Below are 22,990 nucleotides of genomic sequence, written 5' to 3' on the forward strand. Positions count from 1 at the left end.
GTTTCTTGTGATCTTAAAGGGATTGTTGTGTCATCATTTACTCACCCTCATGTCATTCTTACCTGGAACATAAAAGAAGATATTTTGAATAATGTTCAGAAGAAACATCAGTCATTTTTCAAAACATGGTTTTTTTTTGTTTGTTTTTTAGGAAATACATGAAGGAAGGAATGAAGGAATTTAAAATAGGGTTATTCATATTAATATAACAAACTAAAACTAAAACCATAATAAACATTTTCGGTATTTTAAATAAAATAAACATTAACTGAAATAAAATAAAAAATTGCCAAGGCAACATTTCTCATTTTTATTTAATTTAACTTGATGTACTTAAAAAATAAAAATAAAACTGAAGTAAAATTAATAAAAACTATATAGGCATATTTATAAAAAAAATAATAATAATAAAAAATAAAAAAATATATATATCTCTCTATAAATTACAGGAACGTCTGTCTGTCTGTGTGTCTGTGTGTGTGTCTGTATGTCTGTCTGTGTGTGTGTGTGTCTGTTAACCACATATCTCTCGAACCATTAGTCTGATGGATTTCAAACTTGACAGGTGTCTCGCTACGGACACGAGTAAGTGCAGTGCCAAGATTGACGTTGTTTGGATGAGAAATGATAAAGATATCGTTAAATATATCATTTTTATAAGGTTGTGGTTTAAAAACATTCTGACATTAGAGAGTTGTATCGGTCAAAGAAGCCCCAAGAAGGTTGTGGTTTAAAAATAAACATTCTGACAATCTGTCAGCTACACTGTTTACTTCTGAATATTATAGTTTGGATCCAAAACGTGATAAATCCATTTTGATTTATTTGAGTAAAAATGTGTTTTCTTTACCAAGAAACCAACAATTACTAAAAACACACACAAAAACTGATTTTGCACGGGCATTTTGCACTGCTCCCTGAATCGACACGCTTATTCATTTGTGGATGTTAACTGAATCTGTAAGTCAGCTATGCTGTTTACTTCTGAATATTATATTTCATTCTGGTGCGCTTAACATTATCGCTACTGTGTAATAGTAGCCTATGCTATTCACCAACTAAACATATCCTATTCAATGCGTTCACAGTCTCTTTCACGGGCATCATTTGTAGTGGCCTATACACAAACTGTTTACTCAAGCGCAGCGTTTTCTCGGAGTTCACTGTGTGCTTTCTACCATGCACAAAAAAAAATGTCACTGAACTTTTGCTGTGTAATTGTAACAATGAGCACTCAAACACACCAAACCAACAATTACTAAAAAACACACACAAAAACTGATTTTGCACGGGCATTTTTTGCACTAGTATATATAAATTACAAAAACATGCTACAAAATTATTAAAACTTTAACTAAAATTAAAAATAAAACAAAATTAAATTAAATAAAAAAAGTTGCCAAGGCAATATTCTCATTGTTATTTAGTTTAACTTGATGTACTTAAAAAATAAAACTGAGATTAAAAAAAAAAACTAAAAAAAAACTAAAAAACTTTTATTTTTTAAAAACTAATATAAAAATGACAAAAACACACTACAAAATTACTAAAACTTTAACTGAAATTAAAACGAAAATTGAAAACATAAACATATCTATTTTAAAGTATTAATAAAGACTATATTAGTTTCTCAATGATACAAAAAAATTTCATTTTAATTTTTAACAATTTTCTTTTGATGACTCTCCAAGTTTGTTCAAAAGGTTTGATGACTTTATTATTAATATTTTCCAGATTTTTTTGAATAATAGTACAAAAATCTTTTTTGACTGCTACTAAATGTCAGGATGTCTTGTTATATTTCAGAAACAAAAATGTTTAAATATATTCGATTTTTAGAAACAAATCTATCCAACTATTCTGAAGGGTTTTGAATTAATATGAATAAATGAGAATTTTATCAAATTCATCAAATGTTATGATGTTTTTTATATTAAAAATATACTAATAAATAAATAAATAAATAAACTTTTTTCCCCAAAAATATTTTCCAAAATACTAACACTGATTAGACTTGATCACTTCAGAGGTTCCAGTTGCCTGTGTCGAGAATGTCCCAATACAGAATCAGTCACACTTTTCTGTTCGGAAATAAAAAAGGAAGACTCAATAGACGATACCATTGATATAGTATATAAATTTCCTAGGTCAAACAAATATAATAATAATAATCATAAGTTTAAGTAAATTGCAGTTATTTACTCACCACGGGCAGATCAAAAAGAATCATGGTTGATGTTCGAGTGAATCCATGTTCATATTCACTGAGTCTGGTAAGCATGTCTTGTTTCTCTTTCCCCCATTGTCTGGAGTTCTCCTTCAGCTGCGCAAATGACCAATATCACAAACACAAACACTGCAGTGTTCAAAAAAACAGTATTTATTACAATTTCTTGTGTCGACCGAAGTGTCTTGTTCCAGTGTTTGTGCGTACATTCTTATTGATTACACAGGAGCAGGTAAATGTCATTTTTTAGGACTTGCTTCTTTGGTAACAAGATGATATAGGAAATTAAATGGGAAAGAAATAACAAATGGGAAAGGTCTCTGGCCTGACTCGAACCTCAATCACCCACATAAGCACAACAGCTCAATGTGTCAAGAGCGCTCGCACCAACCACTGCACCCCAACCAATAATGGACACTATGTGTGAACATGAAATGTCTTCTCACAGTGTTAAATGATCAAACCTGTTGTTCCAGTGTCTGGATTCGTCCCTCAGCTCTCGCCAGCTGCGTCAATAAGTCCAGCTTCTCGCTGTCTGAGAAAGGCTGATGGGACTGAGATCAAAAGCATTAATAAAATGTGCACAATAAAGCATTCGTGCAGAATCCCAGACAGTGTCGGCCCAGATCCGGGCCAGATCTTGTACATGTGGATGCCAGATGTGGGCCGGATCTCTGTGTTTGCTGGGGGTTTACCTGCACAGGCGGTTGAATGATGATAGGTGGGGGTAGATTTCGTTGCCTGTCCAGCTCTGCTCGCAGTCGAGAGTTTTCTGCCGCCAGCACAGACTCGATCTCTCTACTCTTGAGCTCCTCTTTATCTATATACAACAGCACGATTACTTGTCAGTGGCAATTTCTGGAAAGCTTTTCACACTTTTTATTGATAAAGAGAGTATAAAGACAGTTTTTAGGGCATGACGCAGGACAGACTCGAACCCAAATTTCCAGCATGAGCACCACAAACACTAAGCCATGGCTCTGACCTATAAATTATAACTGAAATGTTTTTTTTGTACGTGTGTGTGTTTCCACTAAAAGCTAGTGTAAAGGCACACCTTTATGTTTCACAGCTGTTCTCTTCATCTCTGAATTTTCTTTATTTATTTCCTTCAGTTTTGCATCCAATATTTTCTCCATCTTCTCAATGACCTGCACAGTGAATTAAAACATAAAACAACACATTATATTACTAGATATGTAGAGAAATAGTTCAACCAACCACAACCAAGAGCATGGAGGGATTTTTTCATGAATGCACCTAAAAAAACGAAGCGGAATTAAACATTTAGCAATTATAATTTTTTCACCGTCATATGTCCTCAGAGGACTTGGATTAAACCACTCGAGTCTCATGGATTCATTTCATGGCACCTTTATGCCCTTTTATTTACTAAAATAACTATTAGAATGACATATGAGGGAGAAATTATGACAGAATTTAAATTTTGGGGTGAATTTGTCCTTAAACTCATGCTCTGGTCAGGATGCTCAAACAAACTGAGTGTTTTAATAGCTTGATTGTTTAGTGGTCGAAAAATGACAGAAACAGCGTTTTGATGTACAGAAGAGCTAAATACCTTTTCCTGCTGGCGAACTGTATCCTCCAGCACAGCTATTTTACTGCCACGGGCCTGATATCTCTTTAGCACCGCCTGCTGCTGTTGATGTGCTCTTTGCAGTTGGACCAACTCTTTCTCAATGTCGTTCTTCTGCAATAAGCAAAATAAAGAGCTAAAAACTCAGGCCCAATGAGTCCATGCAGTGTGTTAACTCAATTACCAGGGGTCTATTAAGACTCCAGCCAGATTTGTGTATTTTTAGCTTTGTATCAAATACAACAAGCAATATGCCATGCAGTCTGGAGACAAATTCAATGACCTGATCCAATCAATGATCTTGGGAGGAAACCATTAATGCATTTGATACAGCATCTCCTAACTGCCAGCAAACAGTACATTTATGCCAGTCAATGGACCCCTTGAGCTTCAGAAAGGAAACACGCGGTCTCTGAGCACTGCTGCAGCTTTTAGTAAAAACTTGAAATGATCTGAAGGAGACCGGCCATGATTAACCCACCCTGATGAGCTCGTTTTGAAGCTGTTGGATCCTGCCCTTCTGGGCTGCGGCTTTGCTGCTTTCACTGGAGAGCTTGAACTTCAGAGAGGCTGCAGAAAGGGCCATAGAAGATTCATGAGTGCTTAATGAACCAGCAAACATATCACAATAACAATGAAAAAGACCATTACTGTATAAAATAAAATGTATTTAAAAATTAATCTCTTCCTTCTGTTTCTTTTAAAGACAAACCCAGCTACTAAAACAACATGTTCTGAAAATGTTTAGTGAATGTTCCTATTAAGTTATGAAAAGATTATTTCTAAATGTTCTCTGAATGTGCAAAACATTTAAGAACACTTTTCTTGGTAATGCTAACGTTAAGGGAACATTTCATTTATTCATTTTACCAACATTATGGAAACATTACTTTTGAATATTCTCAAAACATTCTGAAACAAGTTGTAATATTAAAAAAAAAAAAATTAATTAAAATGTTTTAGAAAAGGTTTCTATGAAAGATGTATAAATCACGTTTTTGTGCTAACGTTTTGAGAACGTTATGAAAGACCAGAGAACTTCAAGAATGATTGTTCATAACTTTGAGAGAACCTTGCCAGAACGTTAGCTAAACTTCTGAGAAACTTCCTTGTTGGGGACATATATATTTCTGTTTCTATTCAATTGAATACCTATATATATAATAGAATATGAAGTATTTATGGTTAAGACAAAATCTGTTTTCTGAGCATTGCAGAAACATCAGCAAATGGTGTGACCATGACACTGTGGAGATATTTTTGGAGAAAACATTATCTAAACCCCTGTTTGCCAAGCAGTGCATTCACCAGAGAGAGAGGAAATTAAAGCCTGCATTTGCTTTGAAGGCCTCAAAGGTCTTTGACGTGTCCTTTAAGCGAAGCCTTGTGTTTGTGTGCATATGAGTGTGTGAGGGACACAAACTGTCCTTCAGCAGATAAGGCAGTAAGTGCTTATCAGATTCCCTTAGCTAAATGAGAAGTCTTATCAATCCTCAGCACAGCTCAGAGGACATGAAACCTGTGCAAATCACTTCAGGCTCAACTTTTAACATCTGAAATGTGATACTCCCCAAAACTTTTGTCTGATGTTTTTTAATTTTTTCTGCATGTACATATGATCATCATCTTTCCACGTTAATTAGCACTGTTAACTTTGCAAGCTAACAATTGCTAATGCTACCGTTAAGTATAATGTTAGTTTTGAATTATCAATGTTGATCATTTGTGCTATTAACCATTCAGACTACCATAGTGTGTTGTTTGCTAAGCATACTTACCATTAAGTAATGAGATAATGTGTAAGTTTATGCTACTACGTACATGATACCTCAAAGCAGCACATGCTAAAACTCACTCATAGCACCTTAGTGGTATTTTCTAAGCAAACAAGCTATTACTAATAATTATTAAGAATTAATCAGAGCATAATTTGAATGCTCATGCTACAGACATTAATAATACCTAAAATCACTTGCCAGTAAAAAACACTTAGAACACCTTAGTGGTGTTAGTAAGCCGACTATTGCTAACAGCAACTTAGCGTAAGGTATATCAGAGCATAATTTGTTAATTTTTGCTATGGGCAGGAATGATAGCTAAAAACCAGTCAGAACGGCTTATGGTGTTTGATAAGTAAGCGGACTTAAAATTTGTGTAATTTTTTAGTTTGCGCTACGAACATACTGTAAGTGATACCTCAACTCATGCGCTAAACATCATTCATATAACAATAAGAAAAAGCAAGCTAACTATTGCTGGTATTTACCAAAAGTATTAATCTCATTAAAGCATTCAGTCCAACGCTGTCTCACGGCCAATTCGTACGTATTTTAAGAGGTGGCTAATTCGTACGAATTCATACGATTCTGGCTAAACCCCAGTGACGGGTAGGTTTAGGGGCGGGGTCAGGGGTAGGTCATTCGTACGAATTCATACGAATTAGCCACCTCGTAAAATACGTACGATTTAGCAAAAATCTTACGAGTGAGGTCATACAAATTAGCCACCTCGTAAAATACGTACGAATTGCAGTGTGTGGTAAAGACATGAATGATACTTCAAATCATTTGCTAATGGTGTTATCCTTAATAGTGTTTGCTATAAGTAAGCCAACTATTGCTAATACTTACTGTTACACTATCAGAGTGTAATGTGTTAGTACTACGGACATGAATGATACTGCAAATCATTAGCTAACATCACGCAGAGAACATTAGCAGTGTTTGCTAAGCAAGGTAGTTTGTTTTTTAATTTGCGCTATTGACTTTCTGGCATTGTGGCAGCAAGTTTTAAAATGTAAAAATGTAATAAATTACACCAGGATGATATTATGATAGAAAACTGAGATGATTTTATCCAAAGACAGAGATTTTTGACTGGTTACCCTTGACTAATGATAGGCCTATGCTTTTAAAATGAGATTATAGTGGGAGAAACTCTACCGATTCGGTCAGCAATCTCGGTCCTGGTCATGATGTCCGTGTCGGTGTCGTCCAGCAGGCTGTGGCCCAGGTCCTGATGCTGGGAGAGGTCATGCCGGAGCCGGCCGTTCTCAGACTCCAGTCCGCTCACCTGAGACCGCAGGCCGATGATGTCATCCGCCATCTTGTGCATAGCCGCACGATAGTTTTCCAACTCCTAGAGGAGATATAAAAATGGATTTGTACAAACAAAATGATCTGCAAATATAGATTGCAAATGTGAACCATCAATTTCCATTCAGGATATTATTTCAAAGTATAATACAGCAAGAAAAGAAGAGCAAGAGCAGAAACCAGTCCTAGTATCAGATGGTGATACCATAGTATATGGTACTTTGATATATGGCCAACCAAAGAGTTTTAATGGTAGGCTACCCCAAGGTGCTATGGTGTTTATCTAAAAAATATTTGTGTGTGTGTGTGTGTGTGTGTGTGTGTGTGTGTGTGTGTGTGTGTGTGTGTGTGTGTGTGTGTGTGTGTGTGTGTGTGTGTGTGTGTTTTAAGCATGATTGTTAATTCATCTTGACAATAATCTATTTGAAAGCTTCAATACTCAAGATTCAATATTGGAGGGATGCAAAGTTGTGCTAGAGGATCAGAGAAAAACATTAAATGTATTTTAAGGGTTTCAAAGTTAAAATGATGTTAACAATATATATAGCCTTTATATATATATTTACATTCTCATTAGCCAAATGTTGATAATAGCCTATTTTTTACATATTATTTTAACAGTTTGCTTCAGTGACATTGTAAAAGTCAGACTATAAAAGGGATTGTGTCCATGCAAATATATAGCTGCCTTTATATTTTAGTAAGGAGTTTCTTCATAACAGGATCATCATAGCTGGAGGTCATTGGCATAATTAGTTTTAAAATTATTAGTTTGACTTAAATGCAACGCTCAACTGTCTGGGAGGGGCAGATGCAGTTTCCCGCCACTAGGTGGAATCAAAGTCACATGTTCAGTCGGGATGCTGAGAGAAACACCGATCCTCAGTGTGTTTGAATATGACGCTCGTCTGAGCCTGACTATATCTGCCCAAATAACATTCCTTTTTATGCTTCGCTTGAATCATTTAACCATTTTTAAAGGTAAGGCAGATATACTGTCGTTTTTAATGTGTGGTTGGGTTAAAACAGCGCGCTTTCATCAACTAGTTGCTATCAGATAGGCTACCCTAAAATAAAGCTAGGTAGAGCTAAAATAATACTGTTACAGTCATACTTTTGTGAAAAAGTGAATGTGCACTTTTAGTGTAGCCTACTTCAAATTAAAATTAAAAAAACTATAGGCTACATTTAAATTCATGACATGCATGACATGCATAGGACTGACATTAAAGTATATTTTAGTTTATCACAAATGCTTGTCAGCAGTACACTTCAACCATATTTCAAAGGCAATAGAATTATAGAATTACTTAAGTGGGTCTAAAAAAGCACTAGCATGCAATTAAGTGTCCAAAACATTACATTCAGTTCACATTTAATGTCCCCCTTGTGGTGAAAATCAAGCTTTTAATGTTGTTTATGTCTGTGTGGTGTTTCTAATGTGCTTTAAGACAAACCTTGTGTAAATTCATAAATCAACACCATTGCTGAGTATTTCCTCCTTAAAAGGCCCCTATTATGGATTTTTGAAAATGACCTTTCATGTAGTGTAACATAGCTCTAAGTGAATGAAAACATCCTGCAAAGTTTTAAATCTGAAAGTGCACCGTATATAAAGTTATTGTCTTTCAAAAGTAAGAGTGTCAATTAAATGAATCGTTTTTCAAACGAGTCATAAGCGTTTCATTGCAGGATTCGCAAACCGTTTTTACTCTTGAAAGATGCTGTTCAAAATACTTAGTTTTGAGTTTTATATTGTGAAGGTTTCCTGCTAGCTGGCTAAATCACGTTATCACTGTCTTACTGAAATACTTCAGCTAATCAGTTGTGGACCACTATTACCTATAACTGTGTCTATTAATGCAGATTGTTTGTCATTCTCACTACTTTGAGGAAATATTTGTTTTACCAACGTTTATGTTACATCAGATCATTCATGCTAGAGCTCAGCTGATGTATACATTGCATACATGCACTGTTATTGATACAGTTTCCACGTATTCACCGCAATATATTAGAAAAATACTTGGTAAATAAATTAGTACAAGTAAAATAATCGGTTTGTTGATGGACATGCACTTGTTAAAGCAGCACTATGCAGATTTGCCGATTTCTTCGCTGTTTTCTCGCTTTTTGCTCGCGCGTTTCACTATAGAGCTCCCCCTACAGCTTCGGAATAGATATTTGACAACACTGTCGTCAAAACTCATTGGCGACTCTCCCCCCTCCCATCTTCTCCCGCTGGTCATGTGCATTTGTTTTCAAAGAAGCCGGCGAACGCACGGAGCCATGTCCACTGAGGTATGTATGATACACAGAAGGCTAGCAAATAAATGTTTAGATAGTGTATGTTTGCAGTGCCGTAAAGCAATTCGTTACATCGCGAGACCTGATATCACGCTATACTTCCTGACAATGAGGCCGTCGGCCCGCCGGCCCAAAGTTGCAAGTGTGGGTTTTCCACTCACAGGCGCTCGGGGGGTGCGAGATGACCACCATTCAACCCGAAAAAAGTTATATAACCATTCCAATGACTCCGAAGCTGTTCGGTTAAGGTAAAAAAGTTACTTAGTTCAGCTTTAATGCTGATGGTGAGGAATTACAGTTGCAACATCTCATACAATGTACCTCAAACTGAGTTGTGTATCACTGAGAAACACTGAGTCCTGCTCGAGTCGTCCTTGCGATGGAGGTTCGGGTTGAATAACTAGTTCTTCCAATGTTTCATTATCGGACTCGCGCTCGCATTGATATGGTCAAATCGACGTCATTGTTCGTTACTGTGTTTAGTTTACAGTGTAGGAAGCCTCAGGACAGCTGACGTTGTTATGGCGTTTTTGTTTTCGACGCGCTGTACACGGTAGGCCAATCACAACAGACTGAGCTGTCTGGCCAATGAGAGCAGAGTATATCGCAGAAAGGAGGGATTTAGAGAGATTGATTCATCTCACGAGTCGTTTGAGAATCATTGAAAATGTGATGATTTGCAAATGTATATTATGAGGAAATTAAACCATTTTTTTTTTTATACCTTTGATGCATGTAAACATGTTGTAGGAGACTCCACAACAACATTAGGAAACTTTAAAATAGCACAATAGGGGCACTTTAAAACTGCAGTGGACCAAAGACAGTCTCAAAAACGCGGTTTGAAATTGCTGGCGTTTGCTGATTGCTGAAATTGCTGGTAGCACAAACTACCTTGTAACCAATCAGGTCAACGTGTGATCGTCAACGAGTGGATCTCTGAGCTGGTGTGAGTGAGTGGAGGCGGGGCTAATTTGCATATTCATAGAGTAAATGTAAATGAGCGTAAATGAGGCAAGGGTGTAGAGTTACATTCAAGCTATTTTAAGGCATTAAGAATTTTTTTTTTCAAAGAAAAAAACGTTTACATTTGTCATTCTGGTGATCAATGATGCGTTTTAAGTGATAAAATGATTGACTAAAGGGGGACTTTAAGTATATTCTTCTAAAATATATTATTTCTGTAATAAGTGCTCTTCAAAAAATAAGCTAAAGCGTATTCACACAAATGGGATGAACAAAGTGTAACAAAGTCGGCACATCTACATTTGTCAACATGTCTTTACCTTAGTTCATTCTATAGAACTGAACAAAAGCATTTTTGAGACATTGTATTGTGCTAAATAGACAGCAGACCAGGGCCATTGTGGGATGTGCCGCACTTCCAGGCATCCTTTTGTGCCATTGTGTTATTCGTATGTCGCATGTCATGTAACATGCCATGGAGGCGTCTGCTTTTCACTCAGGGTCACTGTGTGCAGGAAGGGGGTCTGCGTCGGGGGTCGGTGCGCAGAAACAGGAGGGGTGGGAGAGGGACCGATTAGGCGATTCCAATCTGGGCCAGCGTGCTTGTGGCTCCCTGGGGTCGTCTGAAAGAAATTGAGCGCTTAATTGAAAGGGCACACATGCAAGGTGAGAATGATGATCGGTGATGAGATGGGGCCCGCGGAGGGGAGGAGACGGAGGGAATCATCTGAACCCAATGAAAAAGTGAATGGAGAGAGATTGGTCCCCGTAGATGTCGCAGACAGAGGTCCTGAGCAGTCTGTATATACTGTTGCTTCAAACAATCACATTATAAAAGCACATACAGTATGTGCTGCTCTCCCGCTCTCTTTCTTTCTCGGCAGGGTGCTTTGCAATGATTCCGATATGATGAGAAAAGCAAAGACTGTCAATTTCATCAAACCTTCATACTGTAGAGTGAACACTGTGGACATATAAGGGTCACCTTGAGATGGTCTGGAGGGGGTTTTATTTGAATTCCCGAATCATGGTGTGAATATTCATGACGAATAATTACGTAGCCAAAATAAACTTTGATTTTTACACATATGCTAGGGTATACGTATACGTATTGACTCAGCGTCATCGGTACTGTAGGCGCGCAGCCAGATTTGTTGCATACTGTAAGTACTTGGTTATGAAACGTACTTTCCGACTGTTAAAAAAGTACATTCTATATAGTATGATGTGTGTAGTATGAATGAAATTCAGGCGTACTACATTAGCCATGTTGTCACTGTCATGTGACCTACGGCGTCAGTTGTGTCGCTTCACTTCCATTCGTAAATCCTCTCCCGTGGCCTCATTGGGATAGTAAAGTGTCCAGTGAATGCGCACTTCACAATCTCGCCGGACGTAGTAGGGCATCAGGGTGCTTTTCGCCTACTGTTTTATAAATACTGTGAATTCAGACATGCTACTCAGCTCACATATTGTTTTTCGCCTACTATAGTATGGAATTATGCATATTCGGACGCAGGGATAATCTGTATGGATACTCAGAAGGCATTTTTGCTGTAATTACTTGGTTCACAAGATGGTGTCACTGGCCTGGGCTTTTGTTTTGCAGCTGAAAAAAACCCAAACTACTGGAGACGCAACAACAATAGACCCCCATTGACAAGCACTTTTGTGAGGCGGCGAAAGCCCTATTCGGACAGGATGAACTTTACAAGGGTAGATGGAGTAATGTAATTTTACCACAGGACGTCTGTAATAGTAATGGCCAATTCACATGGGATAAGAAATCTCAGTAAAACTAGCAGAAGTGGGAGGAGTAACTCGATTTGCGCATCGCTGCCACCCTCCTATCGTCATGTGTGCATTACGTTGCTTCCTGATATCTCGTGCACATGTAGCAACAAGATATTTATATATATATATAACAGTTATGTCCGGTCAAACGATGTATTAATTAACTTCAGATTGGATTGTGTTGGTAATAGGCACTTACCTAATGCTAAAAGATGTTTCGTGCCTCTTAACAAGTGCTTTCGCTCTTCTTTCTGATCTGAATGGTATGTGGAAAACACTTGAGTTTTGCCACAGACTTGTCCCAGCGTCTAGAACACAACTGAATGCTTTTTCAAGCGTCTCCATACTTGAAAACCCATGGAAAACTGCTTTTAAACAAGAAATTACGAAATATTTTCGTACATATTTACAGCGGGTCTATTCGCACGGCACCTGAGGTGATTTTTCCGGACCTTTTTACTCAAGGTAGAAGTCGCCGTAATCTTTACTGACATTGTCCGTAATGATTACTGAGATGGCACATTCGAACGGGACTAAAATCACAGAGAAACTCTGGTAATTATTAGCCTACTTTACACCATCTCTCCATGTTAAACTAGTCCCGTCCGTATAGGGCTAAAGAGATACTCGCAACTCTAGTTTAAACTAAAACAACAAATGCATTTTTATCGTGGAGGAGGTGCGTGGAGTTATGGAAATGAATATGTTGACAGGCAGGTAGGACACCCTATCAATGCATTCGGACCGAATGCAATGATTGGATGAATATTTTTTGGTCCTGAGACTTCCACAGAGGATATATGTACATGTTTTAATATTTAGACCACTTCTATTAATGATTGCTATCAGAATGTGAAGAGAGTTTCAACCAGTATAACAAAAAAGTGTTAATGAAAAACATTGCCTACTCTATCTTTAAACTTTCCAGTGCGCACATGTCGAGCACCGGTGTTCGCTTACACTATCAAATGGAGCATATCATTTGAAAGGCTATGCGTTCGGATGTACAGTATGTATATTCTAAGCGTTCGCGTTAAAACTGAATTATACTTTAGTCCGAAAATGGAAAGTGGACTACACCTTATGCCAACAACTCAAAGTCTGGTTCTGAATGAGTTTGAAAGTCTCTTTGAGAAAAGGCAACACTTCTGGGAAACTTCTAGAAGGACTTACTTTAGTTTGATGTTCAGTGACTTCACTTGCATGAGGATCATTTTTGAAATCAGGTAGTGATGAACTGAAAAGGAAATATTTACAGCAACAAATAAAAGTAAATGGAAATTATAGGTTCAATCCAAAGCTAAAAGCTGTAATTAATAATTGTAGTGGCCATCATGTGGTATTCTCTTACCTTTTTTTAGCTGAATGCACATCAAAGGTTCGGTTGAGCCGAGAGTTTGACTTTTTCTGTGGTAGAGATTCTGTCCTGGTCTGAGTTTTAGGATTTTTGACGAGGTGAAGATACTCCTGGAGGATCTTTGAGAGGGCGTCATGTGATGGTAAATCATAGGAATCCCTTTCCATCTGAGGGGAAAAACAAACAGCATGTTTAAAGAAAACTGCAATGTTTTATCTTCTAATAACTTCCCTTCCCTCTTACAGAAACTTCTCTTCTCTGATGATGTGTTTACTGGCGCGAGGGCGTGTCAACCTGTCACTCACATGAGATCGACCAATAGCAAACCACAACCATCCATTCAATTCCCAATGGACAAAATCAAGTCCCGCCCTACATCTGTTCTTGTTCGAGAAGTTGTTTCACTCGGATATACGTCACAATAGGGAAGAAAAGACAAGCGCAACTTCTGTTTCATGCCGACTTTAATAAGAGATCCTGACAAAATGCAGTAGAGGCCATTGTAACAATTTGTTTGTATAACACATTACATACCTGCCATGTAAATGTAAAAATGCGGCTTATTTTTAAGCCTAGACAACAAACATTAAGCTACTACAGTGTATTATATATCCCAGTACTTACAGAGCAAGTTACTGGCCTGTAATATTTCAGCATTTTCAAAAATGTATAGTAATAAACTACATGCGTATACAGTACTCATAAAATCCAAAACGTGGCCACTAAGAGAGTTTCATGAGAATGAAGGTCTTAAACTCATCGCCAAACACAGTTATGGTAGCCTTACATAACGCTTTTGCCTCAATGTAATGTAAATAGGACAGAAGTCCAACTACCACCAACCCATCTCGTTCAAACACACACACACTCCCCCTATGTAACCTCACTCTTTCTCTATTCACTCAAGGATCCTGTTTCTTCTCCATTCTACCATAAACCATCACACGCAAAGACCTGTTCTGAGATCAGCAGTAAAGGCCACCAGACCACCAGCATCTGTTAACAGGTTATTTACCTGTGCGCTCGCAGGTTCATTCTGTGGATTCTCCGAGTTCTGCATGAGGCTGAAAGGTTCTGAGATCTTGTCAGGAATATTAAGTAGGTGAATGAATGGCTGGATGAAGAGACAGCTCTGACTCTGCTAGCAACCTGAGCTTGGGTTACCACAACACAAACCCTGCCTGGCAACATTTATAGCTGCTAAACAGAAAGCACAACATTCATGCTAATCAAGATCACAGATGCAACGAGAGAAAACAATACTTTAATATAAATTAACAATATGAAATATACATTTAAATATATATTAAAAACATTTTAAAATGTAGAAGTTTCCCTTAAGTTTAATACATGAAAAAAAAAAAAAAAAAAAGTAGTATGTAGTCTAGGTTGGTTCCACCCTGGGCCCAGAATAAAACTTTTTATGTCTGGGGCTGGGCCCTTTGCTATATAGTTGGCAATGTACATTTTCTTCTCGTACCTCCACTGTCTGATGACGGCACTCACATTGAGATCACATGACCTCCCAAATAATACTTGCTCAATCTTACTGATGCTCCAATTACGCAGATACAGGTGTCAGTATAAAGTCAAAGATGGAAAGCACATAGAATATTGAAATGTTTGAACCCCACCATCTTGTTTCCTGAAAGGCCACGTTAAATCAATGGCGCTGTGGTCTGGACTGTGGCACACAGGAGATTGATGAGCAGCGACTGCTAATGACTTCTGCTCATGCTGTGAGGAGCTTGTTCCTTATTCTGTCAGCTCAGCATGACACCTGTACACTTCCAAATACAATGTGTTCCTCTCCCCGTGACAAAGGTTACCGCATATTAATATTCATTAAGTGCCATTAGACAATCATCTGATGACAAGGAACTCTGAATATTATGGTTTTGCTTTAAAGGACATGATTTAAAAAAGAATTTTCTGAAACCAGGCTGTAAAAGCAGGTTAAATGGTATATGCGGTCAGAACCATGATGAAGTGAACATAGTACGATTAGCCAATCATGACATAGGTCATTTGCATATAGAGATTTTAAAGGTAAAAGGGTGGAAAATAGCCATGTGAAAATACTTAGTTTAACATTATAAATACAATAAAATAGTAATAATTAAACATATTACAATTGTTATCTGTATTATCTGTTTATAGTACTAGGCTACCTGTTTTAACTATTAACTGTTTTCAATTTAAATATATTTTAAAATAATTTATTCCTGAGATCAAAGCTGAATTTTCAGCATCAGTACTCCAGTCTTCAGTGTCACATGATCCTTCATAAATCAGTCGAATATGATGATTTGCTGCTCAAAAAACATTATTATTATTGTTCTTAATATATATTTCAGGATTCTTTGATGAATAGAAAGTTCAAAAGAACAGCATTTATTTGAAATCTTTTGAAACATTATAAATTCCTTTACTGTCACTTTTGACCAATTTAATGCATCCTTTAAATTCTGAATAAAAGTATTAATTTCATAACCAAAAATCTTAACACACTGAAATAAAAAATAAAATACTACACTGGCATTAATAATGGTGTTATCTTAAGGCTGTGAGAGAGAGAGAGAGAGAGAGAGAGAGAGAGAGAGAGAGATAGAGACAGTGTCAATCACGTCCAGATGAGCCTGTTTATCACATCACTCTCATGAGAGAAAAAGCAATACTGCGGCAAACAGCCATGCTGAGTCCAATAACAATATGCAATTAGTTTAGAACCAAGACAGCTTTCTTTTTTTGAATAAAAAAAGAGGCAATAATTTGAGGCAATAATTGCTATTGTTTGGGTTTTTCATTTCTTTAAATTACTTCCATTTAAAAATAACAATGTGAATTAATCAAATGATTCGTCTCTCTAATTTTGCATTACTATGGCAACACCGCAGACTAAAACCAATCAAGAGAATGTTTCAACCATACGAACACTTGACCGCCAGTCAGACTAAAACAAAAAATAACTAACCAAAAGCCAAAGATGCTGCTTATTTTATTCTCATGGCGAAATGAAAGAGACTTTTCTTTTCAATTAATAAAATTAATTGCATGTCTTGAATTTTTTCAATTTGTGGAAGTATTTTCCCAGACTTTCCTCTCAGGCTTAAAATATTAACCATAAGGAAGATCTAATAAGGTAAATATTACTCCTCCAAAACCGACTACTTAAATTCCTAATGAATTATTCACTCTGTCCTTGCAGCTATGTGCTCTGAAAGAGACGACGAGAACAGGAGAGAAAGCAAACTGCGTCCAACGTTTAGAAAACCTTCATTTCACATTCAGACCAGCAGAACGTTTGCCACCTCAGGCTGAGCCGAGAACTGATCCGTGTCCATCAGATCGGGGCGGATCTGGATGTGAGGGGAGAGAGAGACTGACAGACGGGGTAAGAGGGCTGTGACACTAGATTGGCCGGTGATTGCGGTGTGCCGTACGGTCTGTGCTTGTCTTTTTCATCCCTGCATCTGTATTCAGCACACAGCCTGCTAAACACAGCAAATGGGGCTTCAGAAGACTGACAGGACTGAGTCTGCCGCCACACGGAGCTCAATTACCCTCAGAACGGGGCGACGTCTCCAGAGTCTTCTCCACTGAGATGCCTTTTTCGCTTCATTTGTCGCTCTCTATGTCCTTTCCTGTATGCTTTTTGGTTCACCTTTTTTCTATTTTTAACACCCATCACATTAGTTGACTTAATAATCGCACACGTTTTAAAAATAGATATCTTTAGTGAGAACCCAACACAATCAAAATACAATTCTTATTTTTTTAAGGAATATTAGCAAATCATCCATTCAATTCCCAATGGGCAAAATCAAGTCCCGCTCTATATTTGTTCTTGTTCGAGAAGCGTTTCACTCGGATATATGTCACAATAGGGAAGAAAAAACATCACAACTTCCATTTAATGCCGACTTTAGGCTAAAGTGTGTGAATTCTGCGGAACGAACAGCAACAAACCAAATTTGAAGAATAAGTAGTTCAAGTCAGTGTTTTCCAACCTGATCTCACGGCAATTCGTAACAATTCAACGAGGTGGCTAATTCGTACGAATTAGTACGATTTTTGCTAAATCGTACATATTTTACGAATTGCCCAATTCATACGAATGACCTACCCCTGACCCCGCCCCTAAACCTACCCATCACGTGAGTTTAGATAAATCGTACAAATTCGTATGAGTGAGGTCGTACGAATTCATACGAATTAGCCACCTTTTTATCACTCGTACGAATTCGTACGAATTGGTCGTGAGATAGTGTTGCGTTTTCTGTAGACTGGTCCTACAGTTCCTTTTGAAACCCTCCTCCTTCCCCAGCTCCACCTGCCTAGATCTGCAATGGGATTTACTGTATGTACTGTATGTCAATTTATGCAGTAGCAGCATATTTTAACAGCATACAGCGTGTCAGTTTATCTATTGGCAGTATTGGCAGCAGCAGCAGCAGCGTAGCAGATCTAGTCCGCCAAGACCAAATACATAACCATTGCCATATTCATTAACATGCTAAAACTATTTTGAGAGTTGTCATGATTGAACTGAAGTTTCCAAACAAGTTTCCTTGTGTGTCATTGGTTGGACAAGCATATAGTCTCACCCAAAACTCATGCCCATTGGTTGAGCCAGAACTTAATAGTCCTTTTTTTAGATTGTTTTATTATTATTATTATTTCAATTCAATTTTAACCCCCTGAAGTTTACTTATAATTTTCATTAGTTTCTTGCATCAAAAACCATTGTAATTGAGCTTTTTACAACAATTTTTCACCCTCTTGCTGAACACCATACTGTACCTTTAAGAGTTTCATATGCAAATAAACTCTTTTATGATTGGTTAAGCTCTTCGCTTGTAAAATGAGTAACCCTTGAATGTTGAATATGCAAGTGTGGGCGTCATATATTAATGTGCTCATGGCTGAGATGTCAATAACATGGCAATTATTTAATGATTTAAAAAAAACTGGGAAAATCCTGTAGGGGAATAAATAATCCGGTTTCATTCACCCATTCATTTCATCGCTTTCAGTCTGGTCTCGAAGACCTTTTGATTTTAAAACGGCCTGCAATTTTCTCTCTCACACTTTCCCTGTCGACTCTCGCCCTCCTAGTGACAGGCGCCTGGACGTGTTAATGGAGGTACCGATGATGGTGTGTGTGTGCACATGACATAAAGAAGAGTGTTTGTGAAGAAAAATGAAAGGATAGATTTATACACCCGCTGTTTTTGAGTCTCTTAAAGGAAAAGTATCACAAAAAATTCCATCGGGCTTGTGCGCTACGTCCAAATCTTCTGGAGTCATATTATAGTTTTATGTGAGATACAGACCAACATTTCACCATTCCACTTCATAAAACTTGCCACGCATACAGAGAACTAGCATTACGTTCAAGTCAACTACGAGGACGTTATCCTGAACAAAAACAACTAAAATACACATTTATTTGCCTGCATAAATAAAAGTCCCATCAATGTCCATACGAGCACACTGAGATGAGACTCCGTGAAAAAGCAATCTGTTCCAAAGTGTCTCATTCATATTAATGTTCAATATAAAGAATCACACCCCCTGCCAGGCGATTCAGATGAGGGAATGAAACACAAGCCCAACACAAGCGTCTGTTTTTCTTTTCTCTCTCTCTCTCTGTGTGTGTGTGTGTGTGTACAATCTGAAAGCCAGATGAATTTTTAATGCATCGGTCAGATCCACATCCTCTTCCTTTAACAGGAAGCAGAGATCAACTTCTTTAATTTATACAGCTTGTAATGTTAATCTCCTCGCTTATGTAGAAAATAAAAATATATACGCTGTTAGTTGTATTCTATATACTCTATATAATTTTGTTATTATTTTTATTTTTATTTTACCATATATTTTTATTCATTTATTTTTTGTATTCATTTTTAAAATCTCATTTATACATTATGTATTAAGATGATATGGATATAATTTATACACAAATTAAATAAAATATATATAAAAATATAAAATATATATTATTATATTATATTATATTATATTATATTATATTATATTGTTCAAATAATGTTTAACAACCAGAAAAAATGCCACTTGTTTTAAGATTTTATTCTATAGTGAATGTATGTACATTATGAATATATTATGTTATTATTAAATACACAACATACAGAATATAAAATAAATTTTAGTGTAGCAGACCTGTCGCTAATAATTTAAAATCGCAGTGCTGATAATCTTATTTGTTTGGTGTAATCATGTTTATTGGATGTGATCGTGCACATATAAGCTTCAATGACTGATCATAATTCACATCTATTACTCTAAAACATCATTATCACGGCTTAAATCCAACTAAACTCCATTGTTTGCCTTTGGATATGACATACGGCACTACATGAATTAAATCAGTTGATTCCCAAGTGGGCTGGACTGGCTAGGCAAGATCTCAGTAATGCCTCGTCAGCAAAGTGAACATGTTTAGGAGTGTGTGTGTGTGTGTGTGTGTCAAGGACAGCAGCTTTTGTTGAAGGACACGTCGACTCCCCTTCAGCATTTCTGACTAAACTGGGTAAGAACAGGAAAACCAAATGTGAAATCTAGTGAGGGAAAACACCTTGACATAACCAGAGAAGAGGAGAACCCAAACACTTTCAGAACATACATTTAATTGAAAAACCCACAGGGATGGGACTGTAATACACACATTTCTACATTCAGTGCACTGACTACCCAGAATCCAATGCAAATCTCTCAAATCCCCAACAAGAGGCACTTTAGCATGTTTAAAAGCATCTGTTGCAGTCTGCATTTCCCACAAGGCTCCATTGACCTTTAAACAGCGCAAAACATGCGGCACCTATAATGGCGTACACCAAATCTGACATTTACACACGGCTGACTGCTGAGAAAAAACCTAATGGTTTTCATGCCCAGAAGGTTTCGACCAAAGAACGGCTTTGAAATGTGCTTTCTGAAGTAAACTTTTATTTGAAACTATTTTCATTAAATGTACACATCTAGATCGTTGAACCAAGCACAACTTTTTCAACCTCTAATAATTCACGGACACACTTGAATAAATAATTTAGGCATTTTTTGCAGAACACCTGGCTATTTGAGATGAGATATCTAGATAACAAACAGTGAGAAGAACACCTGGAGTGAATAGTCAGGAAGGAGGTGCCGGGGAGTCTGGGAGATTGATGGGAAGACTAAAAAGCATGATGTGATTAATGTTTGATACTTTGGCAGGTCTGCGGCCGGTTATCGGATTCAGATCAGTGCTCTCTCAAAGCCTGTGGCTGTACGATACACGTCTTTATTAGAAAATGCATTAGTGGGCATCTCCATTAAAGCAGCAGATATCCCATCATTCGATATCAATTTTGTTTGAAGATAACTGATGCCGGCATCAAATCAGATAACAATCTCAGTGTACCATGCTTGAATGAATTCATGTATTAGTGCAATTGGTTTTTGAGATTTCATTTCCATTCATATTAATGTAAATAGCATATGCATAGAATTTTTTAATTCATTATTATTTATAATACAATGGTTGGTTGGTCCTGATTCGTTCATAAACACTTTATTTGGGAACAAAACAAGCGACTTTATGAGTGAGCCATTGAATCGTTGACTCAAATGATTGGTTCATAAATACTGATTCATTCAGAAGTGACTGTTTTATGAGCGAATTACTGAATCATTAACTCAACCGATTCATTCAAAGCACTGATTCATTCAGAAACGCAGCTATACTGTCTTTATGAGTGAATCAGTGAATCATTCACTCAAAGCGATTTATTCAAAACCCTGATTTATTCATAAACAAAACAAGTGGCTGTCTTTATGAATGAGTCATTAAATCATTAATTCAACTGATTAAAAGGAATAATTAAGTGACTGTATTTTAGAGATTCACTGAATCATTCACTCGATAAACACTGGACAAATACATTGGTTCATTCATGACTCTTTTAATTAGTGAGTCATGGAATCATTCACTCAACCAATTTGTTCAGAAACAAGATTAATTCAGTCACTTACAACTGTACTATAGTTGTACTATAGTTGTTCATGCTTATGAGGTTTTCCTTTTTAATTGTAATATCTTACATAAAGTTTGACATCAGGTTTCAGAGTCTGAAAGGAATCTAGTCTGCCCGCCTCTTTCTTCAGACCTACAACACAGTCACACTTAACAGAATTGGTTTAAAATGAATCACTGTGCAGGAGTTCATTACTCTGATTGCTTTTTCCTTTTACTGACTCTATACCATACGGTCCGACATGTCCGAATCAATGCTGCACTCCTCAGCCATTTACATACAGATTCACTTTTAAACTATACAGAGAAGGATGTATATATTCAATTGAGAGAGAGATTACAATCTAAACGCTGCCAACAACTCTATCTGAGGCTGCAGACATGGAGTACATGGACGGAAATTGAATTTTTGATGTGAGAGTGACAAATCGAACCCCTAGCATAAACGAATGGAACAAAATGCAGATTAAAAAAGGATCTTTGTGGGAGGGAAGCGGATGACCTCTGACCCCGCTGTTATTCAGACCGTGTTCTACCCCCTGATTTATGTAATGACAGCTCAGTGGAAGGTCTCTTAAGATGGGGAGATAGACAGGGCCATTAGTAGGCATTGAGCTCATATAGAGAAAATATAGTGTCAGGGAATGGAGTATTCATAGAAGAATTCATTGGGATAGTTCCACCCAAAATTCCCTCACAAAAGAAGATATTTTGAAAAATGGCATATGTTTGGTGCCCCATTGACAACAACTGACTGATTGTATGAACAAAAACAGATTTTGAGATGTTTGTGAAGATGTTATGCTCGCCAAGGCAACATATATGTTGAAAACAGTTTTTATTTTTGCGGAAAATGTTGTACTTATTTTTTCAAGATTCTTTGATGAATAGAAAGTTCAAAAGAAACAGAAATCATTTGTAACATTATAAATGTCTTAACTGTGGCTTTCGATCAATTTAATGCGCCCCTTGTTGAATCAAAGTATTAAATTCTTAAAAAAAAAAAAAAAGAAAAGAAGATATAAATCTTACTGACCATGAACTTTTGAATGCAAGTGTAAACATTAAAAAAATGATGGCAGAACTTATATTTTTATGTGAAATATCAAATTAAGCAACTGGCTGATAAGAAAGAATAACATAAAATACCTCATGAAAAAATGTTGCCTTACTGAACAATTTGCATAGCCTGGCAAGCCAGACCTACATCAAGATGTTAGGTCTGGCAACTCACCATAGACACGGCTCAATCTGAGGGGCGGGATAAACGGCTGTCTTTCAAATTCACTCTGCACGCAATAGGACAGCGCTTCAACCAACCAGAGCGTTTTCCCAACACCAGAGCTAACGTTAGTTGATAGATTCAACTTTTGCCATATCTGGCCGGCAAAACTACGAACACATCTTCCTTTTTAAGAATGACTTAAGTGCCGTTCTTTGCTCTTTTCTCAAAGAAAGACTTAACTCCAAGTCCTCCAGAGTCGCAGACAAAGCCGATTCGAAAGATGTTCGCCAGCAGCAGCAGTTCTTTGTTTTCAAGTAGCAGGGAACCGTCGCAACTCTGTCGTCATTATGTTAAGCCCGCCCCGCCTACTCTATACACAAC

The 22,990-nt window shown here is 37.1% G+C and overlaps 1 protein-coding gene across 1 annotated transcript in view; it reads right to left on the reverse strand.

Moving 5' to 3' along the window:
* Window positions 1-10: 10 nt before the first annotated feature.
* ccdc33 (coiled-coil domain containing 33) overlaps window positions 11-22,990 on the reverse strand; it is a 95,948-nt gene continuing 72,968 nt past the window's right edge. The window contains exons 3-13 of the mRNA XM_079860010.1: window positions 13,338-13,510; window positions 13,160-13,223; window positions 6,767-6,962; window positions 4,306-4,394; window positions 3,807-3,938; window positions 3,285-3,378; window positions 2,923-3,047; window positions 2,692-2,781; window positions 2,207-2,323; window positions 2,004-2,081; window positions 11-62 (exon numbers count right to left, since the gene is read on the reverse strand). Of these exons, the coding sequence (XP_079716136.1) occupies window positions 2,019-2,081; window positions 2,207-2,323; window positions 2,692-2,781; window positions 2,923-3,047; window positions 3,285-3,378; window positions 3,807-3,938; window positions 4,306-4,394; window positions 6,767-6,962; window positions 13,160-13,223; window positions 13,338-13,510 (1,143 nt within the window). The 3' untranslated portion in view covers window positions 11-62; window positions 2,004-2,018. The remainder of the gene's footprint in view (window positions 63-2,003; window positions 2,082-2,206; window positions 2,324-2,691; window positions 2,782-2,922; window positions 3,048-3,284; window positions 3,379-3,806; window positions 3,939-4,305; window positions 4,395-6,766; window positions 6,963-13,159; window positions 13,224-13,337; window positions 13,511-22,990) is intronic.

Source organism: Squalius cephalus, assembly GCF_949319135.1.
Source record: "Squalius cephalus genome assembly, chromosome: 23".
Lineage (NCBI taxonomy): Eukaryota > Metazoa > Chordata > Actinopteri > Cypriniformes > Leuciscidae > Squalius > Squalius cephalus.